Genomic DNA, 21,428 nt, shown 5'->3' on the forward strand with positions numbered 1-21,428 from the left:
AACCTATAGGTGTTATTTTGAATCATAGAGCACGTAGTGCTAAAAGTTGTAACACCCAATAATGTTAAAAAATTACTAATAAATAACAAACTAATACTTTTATTTTTGGGACAGCGTTAGTTGGCTTTAAATTCTAGTTGCATGTTTCTTTGTTTATGGTATTCTCACCGGGAAGTGTCAAAGTCCGAACAGGTCGAGTAACAGAACAACTATCTCTACGTGTATTGAATTTTAATTATATACCGACGATATGATTGCTAGAAGAATGTAGTTAGGCCCGACAAAGAGAAATATTGTAAAATGTATAATATTAATACCACTTTTAAAAATTAAAAACCCAACTGACAGGCGCTCATGGATGTGATAGCGCCATCTATTGGCCGCTTTTTATAACACAGATTTAAAAGTTTTTAATTTAAAGTAAATAAACTCTAATGTTATTGTATTATATGTAGCCCTTTATTAATTAAGAAAATATTAGAAAACATCTAAAAACTCATTTAACGGTGAAATAACGTTATGACGATTGAGATTCGAACTCGTTTTCATTAATTTAGAATTTTACTTTCTACGAATACTACATTTGTTTTATGCCGTTGTAATAAACCCTATGACTCTATGAAGAAGACGAATCAAATGACACCTAACTCGTAGAAATCAGTTTAGTCACCTAGGCTCTAGGGAGTGACATAAACCTACATAAAAACAAACTAACGTACTCGCGATTTCACACACTTTTCATTCAGTACAAGAGAATTCACTCTTTCTTTGGTCGTATTTCAAACAGTTTAACAAGAAGACATTCTTTTCTTGATTGTAAAAAATTAAATTCAATAAATCACCTTCAATATGAAATCTTTAATACATTAATTGTCATATAAAACAATATAAAGCTAAGTATCCTGTTCATGAATGAACTATTGAATAGGAAACAAACAGTCAACTCAATGGACGTATAATGAAAGCAATTGAAGTGAACGTGAAACAGCATTGTCTAGAAATCGACTCTTTCAAAATATTCCCTAAGCATTGCTTTATGAATTTAAGTGTTATTCCAGTTATTTTTACGTATAAAACAGTAGGTTTTTCTCACATATTTTAATGCAATTTTCAGCTTATCTTACTAATATTATAATTGCGAAGGTTTTTATGAATGGATGGATGTTTGTTATTGTATCTCCGAAACGGCTCAAAGGTTCTTCATAAAATTTGGCACAGATGTAAAACATTGTCTGCAAGAACACATAGGCTAATTATTAAGTTTTTTGCCGCGGGGAGTCGCGGGCGACAGCTAGTTGTTAAATAAGACAAGCGTTAACAATTATTACTTTCAAAAATCCCATTACCTTGTTTTAAATTACTACAGAAATAGAGTATTAATTATTGTTATTAATGTGTGTACTACTCTAATGGCTAACAATAGATAGAGTAATATTAACTTAAAATTTGCCAAGTTTATTACGACAGACACGTCTAAAGTTAAGCTCTACATAACCGCAGTCAGTGACCTAAGCCTGGTTTCTAATTTCTTAGTTCGTAACAAACATGTTATAAATCAATATAACCTATAAAAAAATAGTAATTTTACTTCCACAATTAAGACAAATATCTCGTATTAAAATCGTGATGATAATTACTATTAATTGTGGAAAAATCCGTGATATAACTAAATAACATTTATAGTATATTTTTTTCGCTCTCAAATGTATAAATCACAGTCATTTAATTACAATATCGCCGACTTTAAAAATTTTGGAGTAGAATTTTATTATATTTTATCGATTCATACGTAGAACATAAAAAATGTAGATTACGAGTTTAAAGTTCTTAAAAGATACATCACAAACGCCAAATTACTTATTATCTTTTAATGTATTTTTCAAAATAACATAAAACACACAAAATTTATCAATCATCATGTTTATTTTTACAGGTTAATATGGGGAACCGAAGTACTAAATGTTTGTTAGTTCTCTCGGACATTGACTTAGGTCAGAGGTCAAGGTCACGACATTTTCATTGAATGAAAACTAATTGTAACAAAACTACGACAATGTTCTTATAGTAAACAATGACATACCAACTCAACATTATTCGATTTTCAAATGTAGAATTGAGAATTAGTCAAATTATTTTTTAATGCAACGCAATTACGGACAATATTTTAGTACTTACAGAATTAAATTCGGTGTCTTCGTTAGCAAAATCCAAGTCAATTTAAACCACAACACGAGCACAAAGACACGTAAACACGGTATTGCAACTGAAAACGAAAGTGATGCGTACTTCAGTAAGCGTGAAATGAATTTATTTACATGTAGGACTGCGTGGCGCGAAACGTCGACTGGCTGAGGACGGGCTAAGGTCGGGCGGCGCGCATGCGTCATCCAGACGACAACGGCGGTCTGACTGGTGCCTGCCAACACCACGAGCTCTGCCAACATCCTCACTACGTCACTGCAAGAGGAAAAAACATTTCATGAAGAGAAAACACTAATATGTTCATGTCAAACATGGCGCTTAGCTCGAGGCCAAATCTTAGTTGCAAAAAATAAAAAGTACAAAAAATTTAAATGAGTTTAAGATCACTAAATAGTTCTTATGATCTTGAAGGTTAAGAAGGTACTCAAATTGGATACTTACAGTGACAGCTTAAACACGGTTGTATGCAACATGATTCTTGAGTGATATGACGTTACAGCACTTTTAAAAATACCCACAAAAAATCTACGTCACTGATTAAGCAGATACGTCTAAAAATATTAATAACGAAAAACGTAGAATGTACTAAGAATACTGTAACTAAGAAAATAAAATATTCACAATATTAATCAAATATGTCCAAAAAAATATTTTTTAGGATTTTGTTAATTTTTATTAATGCGCCATCTATCATACGCTCTAAGAAACACAAAAGTGAAAAAGGAACAGTGTCATTTTATGTCTGCTAGATGTCACTTTTCTTAATGTTTGTAATTACCTACAGGAAATACTGCATTATAATTTTGTATTTCGCAAATATAATGATGGGATTTAAATAAGTATATCACAGTGAATCCACGAGCGTACAATTATTACTAAAATGTAAATTAAGATTTTCCATTATTTACTAGGAAGATCTAACCTGTCATTTGAAAGAAAAGAGGGACGTAAAGACGCAAAAAACCATCATCCATCAAGGTAGTATAAAAGATGACAAAATAATTTAAAAAATATGTATTTCCGGTCAATTCACAATCTTGGCATAGCAATAAAAATGCAATTATTATTTTATTTTCATCATCAGCCAGTATCAATTTAATATTGGACATAAGCCAATGCCTTGAAATACGATTCGCAATTTTCCGCATTCGGCAACTAAACTAATACATAAACCTATAGATATCTTTGTCTATATTTAACTTTTAATTAATCTTATTTTGACCATGTAGTCGTTTGTAGTAAACATCAAAGGTCAGATTAGGTACCTAGTAATTATGATGCCAGAAGAGTTACGATTTTCGAGTAAAGAAAGGAAAGATATTTTTTTTAGTTTCATCTAAGATTAACAATATTATATGTACATTCGTTCACGAATTATTCATAAACTATAATTATGGAAGTATCTAGAAGAACATTAATTTTTATTCTGCACGACAATAATTCAGATTGTTTTGAAATGAAATTGAATTCCACTACAATTTAAATGTTGTTTTATTCATAAGTTTATGCTGAACGACCGAATCCCGCGACCACAACAACTCGTAACAGTGAAAGTAATGCCGTTTCTTTTTTTTTAATCTGTAATTATAACGGTATGTAATATAATTTTGCTTGAAATAACTAAAATTAGTAATCCGTGCTTCTAATTAACAAAAAAAACAATTAAAAAATTAACACACTTCATGAGTTGTAGATCATATAATGATGTATAAAAATCTTATGTGATTTGTTTCTGCGAATAATCACATCACAGATTTTACGGAATTACGTTTCAAACAGTTCACAAAGTGATATTCTTCACCATCCAGGGACCGCGAAGTTGTCCATGTGCAAGATAATTGTTCAGAAAACCGAAAAATATGTCTAAATTCTTCGGCAGTAGAAACCCACGGCTACAAGTGATACCCCACAGTTGAAGTTATTGCGGTCAGCAGTACTTTGCTGCTATTTGCATTACATACTTAAAGCTAAAGAAATAGTTTTCTCTATTTCATTTAAATTTAATAAATATTTTTGTTTAAATAATTAGTTTTATAACTTTTCATTTGGTGACAAACGAGCAAGCGCTTAACCCCACCTGAATTAGCCGAAACGGCGAAGCGACCGCTGCACATACACATTGACCATTGCAGATGCGTTTGCTACCTTTAATCGACGAAACAGGAGACGCAAAGGAAAATAATTTTCCCTTTACTATGCGTCCCCTTCTTAATCAAATCTATTTCCCTTCTCATCCCTTCCTTATAAAAGAATGTGAAGAGAAAGAGTACTAAATTATCACCTCTACCTTTTAAAAGTTCCATCAAGGTGTCGTCACCTTTATCTTATATGCGAAAAAAGGTTAAATATTCACAATACTTTACATAAGTTAGTTTTTAGCTCTTTGTTTGTAAAGATAAGACACATAACTCAAATATCAAAGGCAAACGATATGCTACACGTGATATTTATGTAGTAGCAGCTATTGTTCTCCTTATAACACTTCGGAGTATGACGTTTGTCGCCAAAGATTCGAATAGTACAAAGATTTAAACATAATACTGCGTTACATCCATTATCAGTATTAGCAATTACTTAAAATTATAAGCGTTTCAATTTAAAAGAATTAACGTTGCATTCTTAGAGGAATTACTTGGTCCTTTCTCTAAAGTTGTATTATTAGATATTGCAGGAAAACTTTTCAGTAACGTGACAAGCTTCTGGCTTGTGAAGCCTCTATAGTTTTATCAGGTTAAAGGTGGTAAACGAAAGTCACATAGAATAAATTAATCTTAGCCTCAGTTTACAGACCGGTACTGCCGTTGCATTATTGGGGCACCATAACTATCTCTTCTCCCCCTTCAGTCCACTTAACTTGGATTAAAGGACCTCAAAGGGCCCGAAAAAAGACATTACGCTGTTGTTTGCGCACTTAGCAATTTAATTCGAAGTTCCCCGCATCCTCGTTCGATTCATAACTATTATATCAGATTACTTAAAGCGTATGAGGAAAGTTGAGGCTCAACTTTCCTCATACACATTTCTCACTTTTGCAGTTCTCACTGCCCACTAGTCACATAGCTGTATACATTTATATGCGTAAACGTGAGCACCGAGGCCAATGGGAGAGCACAGGTGAGTTTATAATCACTACCTTTTATTACGCACACACACGCGTGCTTTGTCTTTTTATACCTCTTTTATTCCAATCTTTTAAAGGCGCTTTTTGTTTTTTTTTTCAGAAACATGAATAATGTAAATATGCGTCTCGACCAAACTTCGCGCGAATAGAACTGTATACAAATATTGGTGGTAATATTGAAATATAAACGGACTTTATCCCGGTCAAACATGATCGAAACTAAGATTTGCATATGTAAATGTTACACAAGAGAATGAAAATAACCTTGATGTTATGGATTTGGGATAACCGCAGACACCAAATTCTTCTTCCGTTGAAGTAAATCTGAAAACGTTACCGAAAAACGAAATGTCTGAATATTGATTTACAAACTGCGCTGTTAAAATTAAATTTCTGTTCAACTTAGAAAGTTTATTCATGTTTACCAAAATAAAAAAAACATGGTCGACTTTTGCTTTTTTATACTCAATCATCGTTTTATACTCCTCTATATTTAAGTATGCTAAAGAAAATACGACCATTGTCTTAAGTACCCGATCTAAAACAACATATTATTGAAACGTTACCGTTTAGTTAACGTTATATTTCAAAATTTTAAAATGAATCATATCCATACAGTGAGTCACCAATGTCAAAACAAATGTACAAAACATTGTTTTTTTTAGGGGATATGCAAAGTTGTTTCAGAAGTTTGGTTATGCATATGACCTTGGTAGTCTGGCTTATAAACCATATTGTCGAGCGCTATATAATGCTGTTTCTCATGTTCTTATATTGCTTATTGAGTAATCTCTAGTTGGTATGAATGTGTGCACAGCCCGTGACGCAGTTGTCACAATAAGGCGGGCAGGGTCTGTTGACAACTCCCTAACAATATCATTTCCTGTCTCACCTACTTATGTGAAAACCTATACTCTATAATATGAAAAACGTTGGAAACGAAACTTATATCATTGATCTCTGAAAACAACAAAAGGGAATTCATTTCCGATCATATTTTTTGTCATGAAATTAAAAATCAATTTATGTTATTTAAAATTTTCAATTATTATACAACTGAAAAAATAATTTTTCAAAACTAAACAATTATGAAGTTTTTTTTTACTATTGAAAAATTGGAATTTATCTAAATGTCTTAATAGGAACTGCTATAATGAAAATAAAAGTTAAACACTTAAATAACAAGCTCATTTTGAAATTTTATTCATGTAAATTTGCAGATATAATTATTACAAATTATGATCGTGTAAATCGGGACCTATGATAAATAATTAAATAACATATCTAGTAACTGGTTGAGAGGTCTCTGTCACTGCCGCCCCATCTGTCGCCAGCTCCAGCCATTGTTAAATTTAGATGACTCATTGATATACAAAAAGGCAGTCTCGGAAATGTGGCGTTACAAATACTGTCTTATCTCTAAGTTTACATTATGAGATTTTTATTGTGATAGTGATAAAAAAAAACAAAACTTAAACTATGTGAACATATCTACTTCCTGAGTTGCTACATGACACATAACTGCTTCAGGTTTCTCACATCCTAGGTAGTTTCAGGTGCACAGCTATATGAGCTAAAAGTCCTAGAGATTAATGTGACAAACCCTATATTGTCTATATGTCATCATACATCACAATTTTTACTAAAGCTATCTGTACAAGAAGGGAAAATTTTGGATTTTTACTATTAGTATGCCAATAATTATAACCACATAAATGATTCTACTAGTTTGAGCAGCGTTTGTATTATATACATTGCTACCATTGCAGGAGATATCTATATATTTTTTGCAACAATTTAGTAACTGCTCATAATTATTCATGGAATTAGGGATATCTATTAAAACAACCTAGATAGGAATTGAACTATTCACAAACAAATCCATAAATAAACTTTGATTGAAACATAAAACATGCAAATACTTAGTGTGTCGACACTACCGATTTTATGAATGTGGACCATTCATAACAGAGAGCGATAAAGATTATTCCTCAGACTCTTTTTGTTCAAGTAGGCTCTTCTTCAGCCAAGGGTGCTGCAGGCACTCATAGGCCGTCGCTCGCCGATTGGGGTCAAAGTCTAACATAGGTTTTAAGAAATCAGCAAACTCCTCCGCCTCCCTCTGACTCCATTCATATTTATCTTTTAATACAGAAACTAAGCCCCAAGGCTTCAACCCTGTTATGTTTCTCAACTCACCTTTCTTGTTAAAGAATACCTTGGAATATTTTCCTGAAGCTGCAATACGTTTGGGGATATCGCCAAGTAACTCTATAATATGCGCCAGGTGGTCTTCATCTCTACTGTAACCATCTCCGGAATGAGGTTCAAATAGGTAATCCCCTGTGGCAAGTTCAAATGCCATGCAAGCTGTGCTCCATATATCTGCTGATGTGCCATATCCTGCACTCAACAACACTTCCAAGGACCGATACTGTCTTGTTTGTATATCTTCAGTGAAGTGCCGGTGCACCCAACAAGCATTTCCTAGATCAGCAATCTTCACCTCAATGTCGCACACTTCAAATGCAGGATCAGGATTTTTATCAAGCATTTTGTCCTTGGTTTGAGAGTTGAAGGAGGGTGGAGTATCAGTCATTTCTCCTTCGGACATCGGTGTTCCAGGATCATCGCCACAGTTATACTGCTTATTTCTTACTTGCACTGAATCAGCATCTGTGTCAAATGCGTCGTCATCAGCTCTTTGTAAGTCATTGCAACCATTAATATTAGGTTCAATGTCTGACCGTGTAGTTTCAATAACGCTCGCCTCCTCCGGTGTTTGAGGGGAATCATCAATATCCTGAGACATTGGAGCTGACTCACTGTTGTTTTCAATCTTTTTCTGTTCTTCCATTTCCTCTATTTGTTCCATCTGCTTCTTAAGTAACATGGACTGACGTTTGGCTTTTTTCTTTAATTTTTTCTTTTTATTTCTACTCATTTTTGAAGTGACTACAGGCTCCTGGAATTCCTTTGGTGCTGTGCTAATGAGGGAATGGGGCAGTCTCAGGCCAAGGGAATGTAGCTCTGTTGCTTCAGCGGCCAGCTTTCGAATATAAGCTTCATCGACACAAACCAGGACATTTTCAGGTTTTATGTCAGTATGTATTATTTTACACTTGGTATGTAAATAATCCAGGCCTTCCAATACCTGTCTTATAATAGTTTTAACATTTTCACGTGGGATACCTCTATAGTTAGATTTGAGTATTAGTTTCAGCAAGTGGTGACCAAGAACTTCAAAGACCATACAAACATGTGTTCCATTCACACCAGTAATTTTAAAATCATTTAGCAACTGAACCGTCTTGTTTCTTTTCGGATCGGCGGGATCACTATCACGAACCGCCTTTAAAATTTTGATTTCATCTAGAGCGGTTTCGGTAAAGTGGGGCGCTGATTTAACTACTTTTAACGCTACAAAACGCTTGTCCACAAGATCCCAACACAACCACACAGTAGAAAAGTGACCCCAGCCCAGCTTCCTGGTGACGTGGTAGCGGTTCAGGAATAGATCTCCTATTTTGACAGGATGGTATCCACCCTTACAGTAATCGGCGCTGTCCTCCTGCTCCTCGTCGTCACTAGCGTATTGTTCATCCTCATCCTCTTCGATTGTTTCATTGGAGGAGCTATGTGTTGGTTCTAGTCGATTCTGATTTTGATTGCGCAGCCCATTTCCTTGTCCAGCAGCGCCGTGGTCCTCCTCACGATTTTTCTTTTTACCAAGTTTATGCCGCTTCTTTTTCGCCTGAATGGCGAGTACTCTTCTATTGACGTCTGATTTAGAACTCATTTAGTAAATTAAAATACTTTCAACACCTTTCAAGATATAAAAATTTATCTTTTCATCTCAACCTTTTTGTTTGAGTATGGCGGCCGGTTGCAGACAAGACAGAACAAAATGCGCTCGAACATGAACCTATAGGGTTGCTATAAGTAATTAAACGCCAATTATAATCCACGTTTATCACAGATTGCTTAAAACTGATATTAAAAATTATTTTAAGGAAAATTACAGTAGAATAGCTATTTAAAAAAAAGACGACTTTTAAACATCATTAAAGAAAAGTTTATTTATAAAGGTTGGTATTATGATGTAAAATATTAATAATACCATGTGTCATGTATAAAATTTAGTGGGAAATCAAAAGTGCATTACCAAAAAGAATTACTGCCAGGGTTCTTAAAAATTTAGATGCAAAGATCTTGTTGAATGATAATGGATATATTTATTTTACGTACAAAAAAGTAATTATACTAAATTAATTAGACCATTGTCATTTACTTGTGGTACCATTTACATTTGTCCTCTTTTGATTAATTATTTCATTTGTTTTGGGAGTTAATTTTAACCTAATAGGTAACAAAACAAAACCTCCTAAAGATATAAATAATCCAGAAACGTAAAAAGCAAAAGTATATCCAAAACTACTTTGAATAATACTTGCGAGCGGTGTGCTAACTAAACTGCCCAGGCCATGAAATAGTATCAGCATCCCTGTGGCATTTGTTAATTTTTCTAAGCCGTATAGTGACACTAAAACCATACTTCTTAGACAAGCAGTACTGGCGATACAAAATCCAAATACAAAGCAATAAGCATACTGATAATATATGTCGTATGATATTCCTGATGCTATAGTTCCAATACCCGCTATTATACAAGATCCGGAATACATGTAAAGCGGATCGATTTTACATGCAAGAATTCCTAAAATTATTCTACCAATTGCATTCGAAAAACCTATAGCACTTACAAATAATGCACAGTGATGTGAATCGACCCCGGCTTCTAAATTTCGACTTTGAATAAAAACATATGGTACTAAAAAACCTACATATACACAGAAGGCAGATGCGCACAATAACAAAAATGAACGTTGTTTCAATAATTTAGGATCCATCATTGTCGCCAAAACACGTCTGGCGGCAGTAGTGAAAACACCTCGTCGTTCTTGAATGTCAGCAGTTGTAGCCGCCCTCGATACGGCTAATTGATACTCTAATCCAGTTTTCCCTTCTGCTGTTGTGTCTACCATACTTTTCTGATAAATAGGTAATTTTTCTAATTTACCATCGTAAAACGCATCGTCTCTGTACATCGGACGAGATTCCGGTACATGTTCTTCCCAATGAAACAACCTTCTCCAAAACCCAGGCTTTTTTGAGACTGTATGTGACTCCTGTTCAACGTCCGCATCAATCTGCTTTACATCTTTAATATTACTTCTAGATATCATATCCTTTATTTGTTTTAGTTGTTGTCGACTTATTGCGCTTTGGGGGCCATGAGCCAGCAAGGTAAGTTTAGACACTGGCGTTGTAGATGGGCCTGGTTGAGAGACAGGCACGGCAGCACCTTCTTCAACTATAGCCGCCGCTGTTGGGAAGTTATAATTCGAAACGGCACTGAAAAGTCGTTCTGTCGTCGTTGGTACTAAATTATCTGGCTTTGTACCTGAAGCTGTTAGTTTTAAACCTGCAGCAGATAAACTTGGCAGGTATGTCACAGTGCGTGTAGGATCTTCTGTAGCTTTTATGACCGTTAAGGAGAGTAGCGGCCGGTATGTCATACCAATAAAATATACAAGACCAAAAAGTCCGGAATGTAATAATGTAGTATTACGCCAGCCAGATAAATTAATCAAATAAGTATTTACAGGAAACATTACCATTACACCAAAGCTAGATCCACAAGTTGAAATTGCCATAGCAATCGGGCGTAATTTCTCAAAATAAAATCCTACGATTAAGCCTGACGACAAATTTATCATACAGTAACCAATTCCAGCCAAAGCACCGTAAAATACACACACTGTTGCATAATCAGTTGTAAAATACGTTGCAAATAGAGAAAAAGAACAAATAACAGATCCTGACATAATACACGCTCGAAATCCAAATCTGTTTATGTAAGCCGAAGCGAATGGACCTCCGATAAAGTAAAGAGCAATTGCTATTGAATTTATTAATGCTATGAGTGATTCTGGCTCATTTAGATCCTTACTCATATCCTTAAGAAAACTTCCAAATGTGAAGGAAGCACCATCAAGTATAAAAATACTTAAAAAACTCGATGCCACAACTACCCATCCCCACCCGCCTTCTTGTGGAACAGATATTTGGGCTGTGATTTCAGTTTCTTCGCCACCTGCTAAGTTATCTGGTCTACTAACAACTCGGCTTGGTACGACTAGAATACTCTTCTTATTATCAGTTTTGACTGAAGCACCTTTTGCCATTGTAAAAAAATAGTTCATTTATTATTAATATGATAGTTACTATATAAACTAAATCATATTTATGCATAGCATTCGTTTTAATTGCGAGCAAGTTGTTTTGTTTCTTTTCTCTGTACTTGATAAATAAATATAATTCTATGTTGTCGTTTTCAAAAACGTCCATGACTGTTTAATTGACAATACAGAATAAACATTGATAGAGTATTTAAAGAGCACAAGATTAATTTGTGCTGAAACATTTTAACAATAAATTGAATACTAATTTTGTACCCTGTGTAAGAAATTTGCAAATCTAAAACGCTTCTTTGTAGGTAGTTATAATATACTATTTTTATTTAAAACACTAATATCCTAACAGAAAATGAGGGATGAACTGTAAAAATATAAACAGTAATTGCAACTCTATGCCTATAAAGGTCTGTAAAACTGAGACAAAGAGTGGGTTCAACTATGATAATCCGTTAATTTTAATTTACGGTTATCGTTCGACTCTTTTGTACCATGTGTTGGTACAAAGGTAAGCTTTTTAAAATGGATAGGTAATTATTTTAAACCCTACTAACAGTTTATTAGTTTTATTTAAAATGTATTTTCTTCCTTCGCATAATTAGAAAAATACCTAGATAAATCTGTAAAATAAAACAGACATGGCATGCAGCCTGCGTTCACATTTTGAGTCGATGGTATGGTATTGTCTTTGTCTAGAGCTTATTTCAGTTTGGTTACAGTTGTCAAAAATTAAGTACTTTTGGAGGGAATTCCGTTTGTTGAAGTTGTTGAAAAATTGGAAAAAATATATCCAAAGAAAATTTTATCATGGCCCAAACGACTATTACTACGTTTTTCAATAGTCGAAAGCGGCCAGCATCAGAAGATCTTGTAAATACAAAGCATAAACTAGCGCATATTGAACGTATTCCAGATAACCACAAAGACACTGGACGAAACTCTTCATCACTTAAGAATAATGATGTGGACAATAATAATTTTAAGCCCCATTTTACATGTACAAAAGTGTTGAAGACAGATATAAAGGATAAAGATGAATGCCATTTGACTTCTTCGAATGGCCTTATAAGATCATCAAACCAATTCGAAGTATTTGCAAAAAAAGTTAATGCTAATAATATAGCTAAACCTTCCATTTCCTCAGAAACAGTCTCAACAAATTCTGCTCGTAAAGAGGTAAATTTGGGGGCTAAATCTTCTATTCCTTCAGAAACGGTAACCAGTTCCGCTCGAAAAGAGTTAAGTTTAGGGGCTAAACCATCTGTTTCAATAAATTCAGCTCGTAAGGAATTAAGTTTGGGAGACATCCGAAAGAAATTAGCTAGCAGCTCTAGACTAGCAGAGATTAAAGCAACTGCTGAACGTCTTAGTAAAAATATTCCACTATGCTTAGAAGGTAAAAATAAACAAAATTTGAAAGAATTTAAGTCAATCAATGTGGATGTACCCGTAAGGTTAGTTACATCATTGTATCATTTATTATACTTGATAATTCTTGTATTTATTTTTATAACTGTGCTATCCCTATAATAAATGTTGCTAGAAATGTAGTTAGATTTTGATAAAAACTTGCAGTACAATGTGATCAATTTTTCTGTTCCATCTTTCAGTCCAAGTAAACTTAACAAGGGTTTATTAACACCCAAGAAGGAGGCAAAATCAGAAGTCCAGTTACAAAGACCTATTATTTCACCAAGAAAAGTCCTAGTCAGCCCTATCAAGAGTCCGAATAAGGTAAATAAAATTAAAGACATCTAATCATTTAGATTCTACCTTATCTTTAAATAATTAAAAACATAACCTATTCTTAAAAAGTTTAGAGGAGACAGCATCTCTCACTTTGATAAGCATTGTTAATAATAAAAGTAAATTATAAAATACATTTCTGTAATGTTTTGATTATTTCCATATACTGGGTATTGTAGGCTATATTTTTATTATACTTTTTGGATTTCCAGGTGCCAGCATTTATTAAATTTGCATCTCTAAGCTCATCCACTGCCTCTGAGTCTCACAGCAGTCTCCCCCTACCCTACCAATACAGATTTGTTGGTGAACTCTTCAGGAGCATGGAAACAATTGTAGGCATGCTATATAGCAGGAATGAAAAAATTACTTTTACCAAACTTCAACCCTCTATCCAAGAGATGCTCAAACGAAGATTTACTCTCAAACATTTAGCTCAAATTAAACATCTTGTACCAGACTTTTATAACTATAGCGTTGAGAAAGTTAAGAACTTCACAGCCTCATGTCAGAAGGAATCTTATGAGTTAGTGATATCACCAAATCTCCCTAATGAAATCAAAACCATGAATCTGAGTGTTCTGTTAGAAAGGCGAAGATTTTTCTTCAATACATTGCTCCAAATGGTGAAGAAACATCATGCCCAATTCCTAGCATCATTAGACCCTCCAATGGAAATACCTGATGACAAATTAGTTCGTTGGCATCCGGAATTCGAAATTGAAAAATTACCAGAAATTCCATGCGCCAAATTACCAGAGATGCCTAATGCTGAGAAAATTAGTTCAGCTCAGGATGTCCTTGCTAAAGCTCGTGAATTATTTAAATGCAATCCGAAGATGGGAAAAGCTTTAGAGAAACTAACTGCAGCGAAAATAAATGAAGAAAAAATTACTGAGAAACCTGTCGCTGAAAATTTGCCTAGTACATCTACGAAAGAAGCAAGTCAACAAACAGCTCCACCTACGTTTTTAAATCCTGCCTTTAAGGGATTACCAACAAGTTTATTAGAAAAAGTGAAAGCCAAACAAGCAGCGAAAGCTTTACAATCAATGATGAAGACAACGGAAAAAGAACAACAATTTTATATTTACAGTGGCCTACCAGACTTAGCTAAAACAATAAGAAATATATTTGTTTCGGAGAGGAAAAATGTCTTAGCCCTAAATGTTGTTATTTCCAAATTGGATTGTAGTTTTAAGACCTCAGCAAGTGATTTACAAAGAGATATTAAATTGCTCACAGAAAAAGTACCAGATTGGATAAAATTGCATGAAATAAGAAATACGACATATTTGAAAATAGATAAAAATCGTGATTTGAAAGAAATAACAACAAAATTAGAAGCTTTGGCGGCAGAATTTAAGAGTGATTAATAATTTGTTTGGCAAAAGTGGTTTAATCTGAATGATCATTTTCTATGTTTGTGGCATAATTTGATTGTTCAATCTTGACTTTATTGGTTACACAGACATCTTAGTTTGGATTTTAATTTAGTTTATCTCATTTAGCAACGTAATAAGGTTGTCAATTGACTTAAAATTGAAAATATTTTTACAATATTCAAAATACTTAAATAATAAATTATTAAGTTCTAATATGAAAATATTTTCAGTTTTACAATAATAAGTTTTTAGCTTTCTATTTATTATAACTTAATTTTATTTTAATAATAGTTTTAAATGACTTTCTTAGCATAAGCAATGGACTGACAATAATCATGTTTGATTATTATAAAAAAATAAGTTGGATTAATAAATCCTAAGTGCCTTCATAATTACTTTCAGGTACAAATCAAAAAGCAAACTAAATACAATAAGTTATTGAAAAAAGTTAATTAGGCTATTATAATTTTACGACCATTTGCGATTTTTTTTATATTTTTCAAAGGTCAAAGACATTAATATACTCCATAGACATTAAAATTATGTAAGAAAATAACTTATGTCTAGCTTTGAAAAGTACAAATGTCACGGTGACAAATTTAAATTAAGTTTTTTTTACAAGTAAAAATTATTTTCACATCAATTTGTTTCATTTCAAAATAAAACAATAAGATACAAAAAGGCTTTTATTTTTAATTTATAACATTTTATTGGATTAGTATAAATATAAAGAGATTTTATTGCATTAAAAGGTCGTAATCCGGTACTTTCCCGGTCCTGTAGCCTTCGTAAACTTTCATTAGCACATCTTTGGGCACCAAATAAATTTTCACAGCTGGATCATTCAGCATGTTTTCAACATATTCATTCTGCAAAAAAAATGTATCTCATTGAACTCACAATTTCAAAACCTGATGATAGAAGAAAATACAACTTTTACATTCATTGGTATCTGTATAAAACTAGGATGATTCATCTTTATTAATAAACTAGTTGTTGCCCGCGACCCCTCCCGCGCGGAATTAAAAATAAACTTAATAACTAGCCTATGTGTTCTTCCAGTCCATGTTCTATATCTATGCCAAATTTCAGCAAGATACATGCAGCTGTTCCGGAGAAACCTTCAAACAAATATCCATTCATCTAAACATTCTCTTTTATAACATTAGTAAGATTGTTACACTAGTCCATTAAAATTTAGAAGCATTTACCAATAATTTATATTCAGCACCATCAAATTTCGCTGCTTCATACGTGTCTTGGACAGCGTAAAGCCTTTCTAGCCAAGGCCATATCATGTAGTCCGCGTAGCCTGGCCCATTGCCACCGAAGAATTGAGTACCACGACTCTTCAATTGGTCTTGAATAAATCGCAGTGCATTATTATAAGCAATAATATTATCGTCAGTGATTGTTTCCGGAGCCTTTACGAATTTGAAGAAGACAGTTTGCAACTGAAAAAAAAATTTAAATTTATTTTTTAAATCAATCATGCCTCTTATAAGAAAGTGATACTGTTATTGATTATTGACTTAATAATTAAATACACTTTAGCTGTCACTCAGAGTTACTTAGTGGTAATTAATGGACTGCTTAGTAACAATCTATGTGTGCTGTTCATACGTACCGGTCCAATTGCTTCAACAATGATTTTGTCGTAAGCTTTCGTAACCGGATCCTTTGATATTAACGGTCTTTGATCATAAACTTCATCTAAATATTCCACCGTTACCAAACTCTCGTAAATACATACATCTTCTTTTATTTCTATTGATGGGACTTTGCCTGTAAAACAAATGAAAGTTTTATAAACTTTTATGGAGAATATTAATCCTAAATAGCTGGATACCCTTAATGTAGGGTACGTTCGGGTCTTGAATCCCTCGATGGGAACGTATGTGAGATGTTGATATTCAAAATTCATGAGTCACCTTTATTTTAATATGAAGAGAGAAATTATAGCAACATTGTTTCCTTACCAAAAGCACTTTTACGAGTAAGCCATTCAGGTTTATCTAACAAGTGTACATTAACCACTTCGAAGTCAATGTCTTTGGCAATCAGCGCTAGAATAGTTCGTTGTGCGTATGGACAATAGCGCATGTTGTAAACACGTAGTTTTCCATTGTAAGGAGGCAATGGATCACCTGGAAAATGTTAATACTATATTAAAACACATTTATACGACGAACATTTATTTCAACAGAAGAAAAAAATGGTTATAAGTAAAGTTTCCAAACTAACCTAATCAGGTTTTTCAACTAGCTGGTTTTAAATAATATTGTACTAGTATACTTATCATTGTTTTAATTTATACTTGTAATAATTAACCACTTTTTTACGTTGCAAGTTATAGAATTCGTACAGCGCGCATCTTATTTGAATTTGCCGCCTTTTTGTTTCGCGATAGCCATTTGTGAAATTATGATTAATCATTACATTCAAGAGGAATATGTTTTTCTAAATGATTTTGTACGTATACTGCTAAGGTGAAATAAATTCCCTCAAATGATCTCAAAGGAAACCGTATTCAAACAATTGAAGTCGTTCGTTCTAATTAGTTTATAACCTACCAAATTAAGTACAAATACAAAACAAAGTAAACGCTTATCTTATACTTCAATAATCGAAATGATTAAACTATTAAAAGCTTACCTTTTCTCAAATGTTTTCCATTAAAATTAATTCCTCCTTTGATTGCTTTGTTTGCCATTTTTCTGTAAGTATAAGGTAATACGTATTCGACTACTTGTCGGACTGGTTCTAGAATTTTATACGATGACAGAAGTATATGCATAGCGAAACTTAAAGTACTGGTTATCATGTTGATTAAAATATGTAAAACGCTGTATAAATATAAACTTAGTGTTTGTACGCGAAACAATGACAACGCAGTTTTATAACCTTGAAAACTTGTCTATCGGAATGATGTGTTTGCCTTTGTGTCAATGAAAATATTACGTTGATTAATATTATAAAAGTGCATTTTGCTTGCTTTACTTTGAATAATGCTTGCATTATGCCAGCGTTAATTTTGAGCGCAATTGTTTTACTGTCATCTCTTTAAAAAAGAAAGAGAACATATCTTTGAGCATAGCGCAATTACAACAAACAAATAGAAATAATTAACTGAAGTTTAAATGATGATTGCATATAATCATCGCAAACCACATAAATATGTATCAATATGTGTAAAGTCTTCTCCATATATATCATTATTATTATATACAAATATTACAATAAAAAATCAAATAAAATAAAAAGACAAAAGTGTAAAATTGTAAATTGTACTTTTATTAGAATTACCAAAATAAATATGTTTTATAATAAAGCCAAAAATTTCTGTTACTTACAAAACAGTAAAAGAAAAAGTGCTTAACACTGGACGAAATAATCTATTTCTCAAAAAAAAAATTAACAATGTCTTTTAAAAGCATGAATCATGTGTACATTTTGGGACAGTAAAAATACATTAAGATGTTTCATATTTATTCCTTCTTCTTCCTAGGACGCATGCAGCAAACAGCGCTGGTATCAAGCATATTGTAATCTGGATTGCCTTTAGCCCTAGATTCAATGTATTTGGCATGAGTCTCCGGAGCCAAACAATATGATTTCACGGCTGGTACATTTTTCATTTCCTCAATGTATTTAGTCTGAAATTTTAATGTATCTTACTAATATTATAAATGTAAATGTTTGGATGGATTGATGGATCTCGCTGAAACTTGGAAAACATATGGAACATAGTCTAGAAGTCACAGAGGCTAACAATTAGGTTTTTTTTAATTCGACATTGACCGAGTCCCGGGTAATAGATAGTTTTAAATAATTTTAATCTATTGATACTATATTACTATAATAACATAAATTCAACAATCCTATATAATGTAAATGCATACAATAATGTATGACAAAATTACTTACCAAAGCATCATATTTAGTTTTATCAATAGCAAACTCTTCCTTGCCCAACAACGGCAGAGCTTGGAAACGTTCCAAGAAGGGCCAGATGGTATAATCCACCAAACCAGGTTCGTCACCGTGCAAAAACTTGGTTTTACGGACTTCTAATTCCTTCTGTAAAACTTCAAGACCTTTGTGATAGGTTTCCACCATGGACGGTGTCAGAGCGGGCGAGTTAAATGCGGCAGTATAGTATGCTGATTGAGCCTGAAAATTGTTACAATTAATTTGCTTTTATTCATAATAATGCTAACTATTGCATACTATTAGAAGACTGGGCGATATAAAGTTGTACACAAAGTGAATTTGGTTGTTGTATTAAACAATAGAATTAACAAGACACCACAAATGTAAATACAGTACAACTTAGATAAGCAAGAAACCTATGATTCTTTCTTTCTTTGATGTGTTTCTTGCTTATAAAGGTTTCTGAACCTCCCTTATGGAGATTGTCCATCGGGACTAAACAATAACATTTGCTTACCAAGGTTTTTTATCCAAGTACAACTGTGTAATCAGCATGGGCTTGGCTTAAAGCACCATTAATAACTGTGTTCTCATCAATAACTACATAATAGTAATTAATGATACGATTTTTACGAATTTACGATTTTTTAAGAATCACAGAAACCACACGGCTGGCTGTTTGTCTGTCACAGTACAAGTCTTAAGTAGGTAGAAATTATGTTTGATGAAACATAGACATACCCCAGTAAGTTGTTCAACTAGCATCTTGTCTTGAGCCTTACGGAGTGGGTCAGTAGGCTGCAGGGGCACCTCTGGGTATTTCTCGTCCAAGTAATAGTTAATAATGTTACTGTCAAAGATACCCTTGCCCTGTTCATATTCTAGAGCTGGTACAGTGCCTATATAGCAAAAGAGATAATTAGTAAATAAAAATACAGGAAAGTACAAGTCGAACTGTATTAGTAAGGTATGTTGTAACAATAAAACCTTTTTTTAAAACAATATATAGTAAATGTTTTTTTAATTATACATTTTAGTTGTGTCATGATTTTTATGCAGTAAACATATTCCCTTAGTCATTTCTATCTACTTATGCAGTATAAATGTACAGAAGGTAAACAACCTTACAGATTATATTTTATCTATTGCTTATCAAAAACCACATATTGCTCAACATATTATATTCATATCAATTTATACCACATTGCTAAAAATAGTAATGCATGTTCCATGAAAAATCATTGATGACCAAGTTGAACAAAAAATTTCTTAAGCGAAGAAGAAACAAAGGAAAGGTAATGGTAGAGTGTAAGGCTTAGGGTAGGGTACAGCTGGGAGACAACCTAGGTTGCTTTACAGAAAGACGTGCCACTGGTTAACGAATTAAACAGTTTCGCATAACTCTTTTAACCACTCTCCCCTCAGAGACATGGTAGAAGAGGGGGCGTGTTGCAATATATATCCCAAGCCCTAGTAGAATTATATTGTTACTGACAGTAGAATTATATGGTTAAATGACTTACCTTTTGGGCTGAAATTGAAGATCCATTCAGGCTTCTGATCAAGATTAATAAATACGTGATCGTAAGGAATTTTTTTGGCATTCAGAACCAAAATGCTTCTTTCAGCGTACGGACAAAATCTCATTGCAAATAAGCGCAGTTTTCCGCCGAACGCTGGCAGTTCATCACCTAGTAACAAAAAACCCAATAAGAATCTTGTGAAATACCTACTTTCGTCTGAATAAAACACTATCAACTTACCGGTTTGCAAATGTTTCTCAGACATGGTTTTTACTATGTGAAAAAAACAACAGTAATAATTTCCTTGTTTATGAGAAAATGTTTATAGAAAGAATAATCACTTGGAAGGCCACAAGAGAATTAAGAAAAGAACGATTCGTGTAATGGCAAAAAATACAAGAACAACTTTACAGTTGACAGATCACCAAACCGGATGCCGGTGATATTTCTTTTCTTTGACAGTTCAAATGACAGAATATTTATTATTTGTCAGATTATAAAAGACCAAAGTTCCAACATAAAAATTTTCATTGCAAAGCCCGGAGTCAAAAACTGTATTTTTGGTATTATAATTAAATCGTATCGTTTTCTCTGTAGTCAAAGGGTATTCTCCGTCTGGGGCCATTATATTCTGCCTAATTTTCTATTATATGTTTAAAAGGCGCAGTTTATTTCGCTGCACGGCTAAAACTGTAAAATACTCGCTTAGGTTAATTAAAACAAAACATATTTTTATTTAAAAACATATATTTCTTAGTTACATTAATTACTTTATGACACAACCTGTATCCAACAACTACCAAATGACAAAGTGTAGGAAAATATCAATCGTTTTCATAACGACGAATATTAACAATTCGTTACGGGTTTCTCGATTAAATCAGAGATTCATAAATAAATTAACAATAGACATACGTACAATGAGTATATTTAAACATTTATAACTTAGTTATTGAAATAGTGTGAAGCTAAGCTGGAAAATTGAAGCTGCCTATAACATAATTAACGAATAATAGATTGCATATTCTATTTAAATCTCATTTTTTTTACAGCAACTGGTATTATTAAATTTTCATCCATTTATTTTATCTACATTTAACAACTGGGTACACGGAGGTCGCCGTGACACATATTGTCGTCTCTGTTATTTTCAAAAAGAACGTAAGAGATGTCAATATTTAGAAATAAGTTTCACTACAGTCGAGACCCCTAGTTTAAGCCTGTTGTTAAATTTGGAAGACTTTTAAACTTATAAATTATT

The 21,428-nt window shown here is 33.1% G+C and overlaps 6 protein-coding genes across 7 annotated transcripts in view; 1 reads left to right on the forward strand and 5 right to left on the reverse strand.

The window, feature by feature from the left end:
• Gbs-76A (Glycogen binding subunit 76A) overlaps positions 1-2,705 on the reverse strand; it is a 43,655-nt gene extending 40,950 nt beyond the window's left edge. The window contains exons 1-2 of one of the 2 annotated variants that reach the window (XM_013316947.1): positions 2,644-2,705; positions 2,176-2,457 (exon numbers count right to left, since the gene is read on the reverse strand). In XM_013316947.1, coding sequence (XP_013172401.1) covers positions 2,176-2,457; positions 2,644-2,675 — 314 coding nt within the window. In that variant the 5' untranslated portion in view covers positions 2,676-2,705. Of the gene's footprint in view, positions 1-2,175; positions 2,458-2,643 lie in introns of those variants that run through there. The other variant, XM_013316949.1, reaches the window with a different exon arrangement.
• A 3,825-nt stretch (positions 2,706-6,530) lies between these two features.
• Positions 6,531-9,287, reverse strand: SRPK (SR splicing factor protein kinase). Its single transcript, XM_013317015.1, has one exon. It carries the CDS (start codon positions 9,120-9,122, stop codon positions 7,308-7,310), a length of 1,815 nt encoding a protein of 604 aa, XP_013172469.1. The 5' UTR covers positions 9,123-9,287; the 3' UTR covers positions 6,531-7,307.
• Positions 9,167-11,571, reverse strand: LOC106120971 (uncharacterized). Its single transcript, XM_013316442.1, has 3 exons — positions 11,433-11,571; positions 10,168-11,084; positions 9,167-9,259 (listed from the first exon to the last, which is right to left on the reverse strand). The coding sequence occupies exons 1-3, from the start codon at positions 11,569-11,571 to the stop codon at positions 9,167-9,169; spliced, it is 1,149 nt and encodes a 382-aa protein (XP_013171896.1).
• Positions 11,572-12,262: 691 nt separating this feature from the next.
• Positions 12,263-14,868, forward strand: dup (chromatin licensing and DNA replication factor double parked). The gene is made up of 3 exons (XM_013317182.1): positions 12,263-13,034; positions 13,191-13,314; positions 13,539-14,868. The coding sequence occupies exons 1-3, from the start codon at positions 12,388-12,390 to the stop codon at positions 14,700-14,702; spliced, it is 1,935 nt and encodes a 644-aa protein (XP_013172636.1). The 5' UTR covers positions 12,263-12,387; the 3' UTR covers positions 14,703-14,868.
• A 516-nt stretch (positions 14,869-15,384) lies between these two features.
• Positions 15,385-17,624, reverse strand: LOC106121024 (pyrimidodiazepine synthase-like). The gene is made up of 5 exons (XM_013316503.1): positions 17,367-17,624; positions 16,691-16,858; positions 16,339-16,496; positions 15,923-16,165; positions 15,385-15,580 (listed from the first exon to the last, which is right to left on the reverse strand). Exons 1-5 carry the CDS (start codon positions 17,533-17,535, stop codon positions 15,449-15,451), a joined length of 870 nt encoding a protein of 289 aa, XP_013171957.1. The 5' UTR covers positions 17,536-17,624; the 3' UTR covers positions 15,385-15,448.
• A 401-nt stretch (positions 17,625-18,025) lies between these two features.
• Positions 18,026-20,526, reverse strand: GSTo1 (glutathione S-transferase omega 1). The gene is given in 5 exon segments (NM_001311853.1): positions 18,026-18,367; positions 18,639-18,884; positions 19,386-19,543; positions 20,168-20,335; positions 20,408-20,526. Coding segments are annotated over 5 exon segments (765 nt in total). The 5' UTR covers positions 20,433-20,526; the 3' UTR covers positions 18,026-18,199.
• Positions 20,527-21,428: the final 902 nt, after the last annotated feature.

The sequence above is a fragment of the Papilio xuthus genome, unplaced genomic scaffold (assembly GCF_000836235.2).
Source record: "Papilio xuthus unplaced genomic scaffold, Pxut_1.1 DF826945.1, whole genome shotgun sequence".
Lineage (NCBI taxonomy): Eukaryota > Metazoa > Arthropoda > Insecta > Lepidoptera > Papilionidae > Papilio > Papilio xuthus.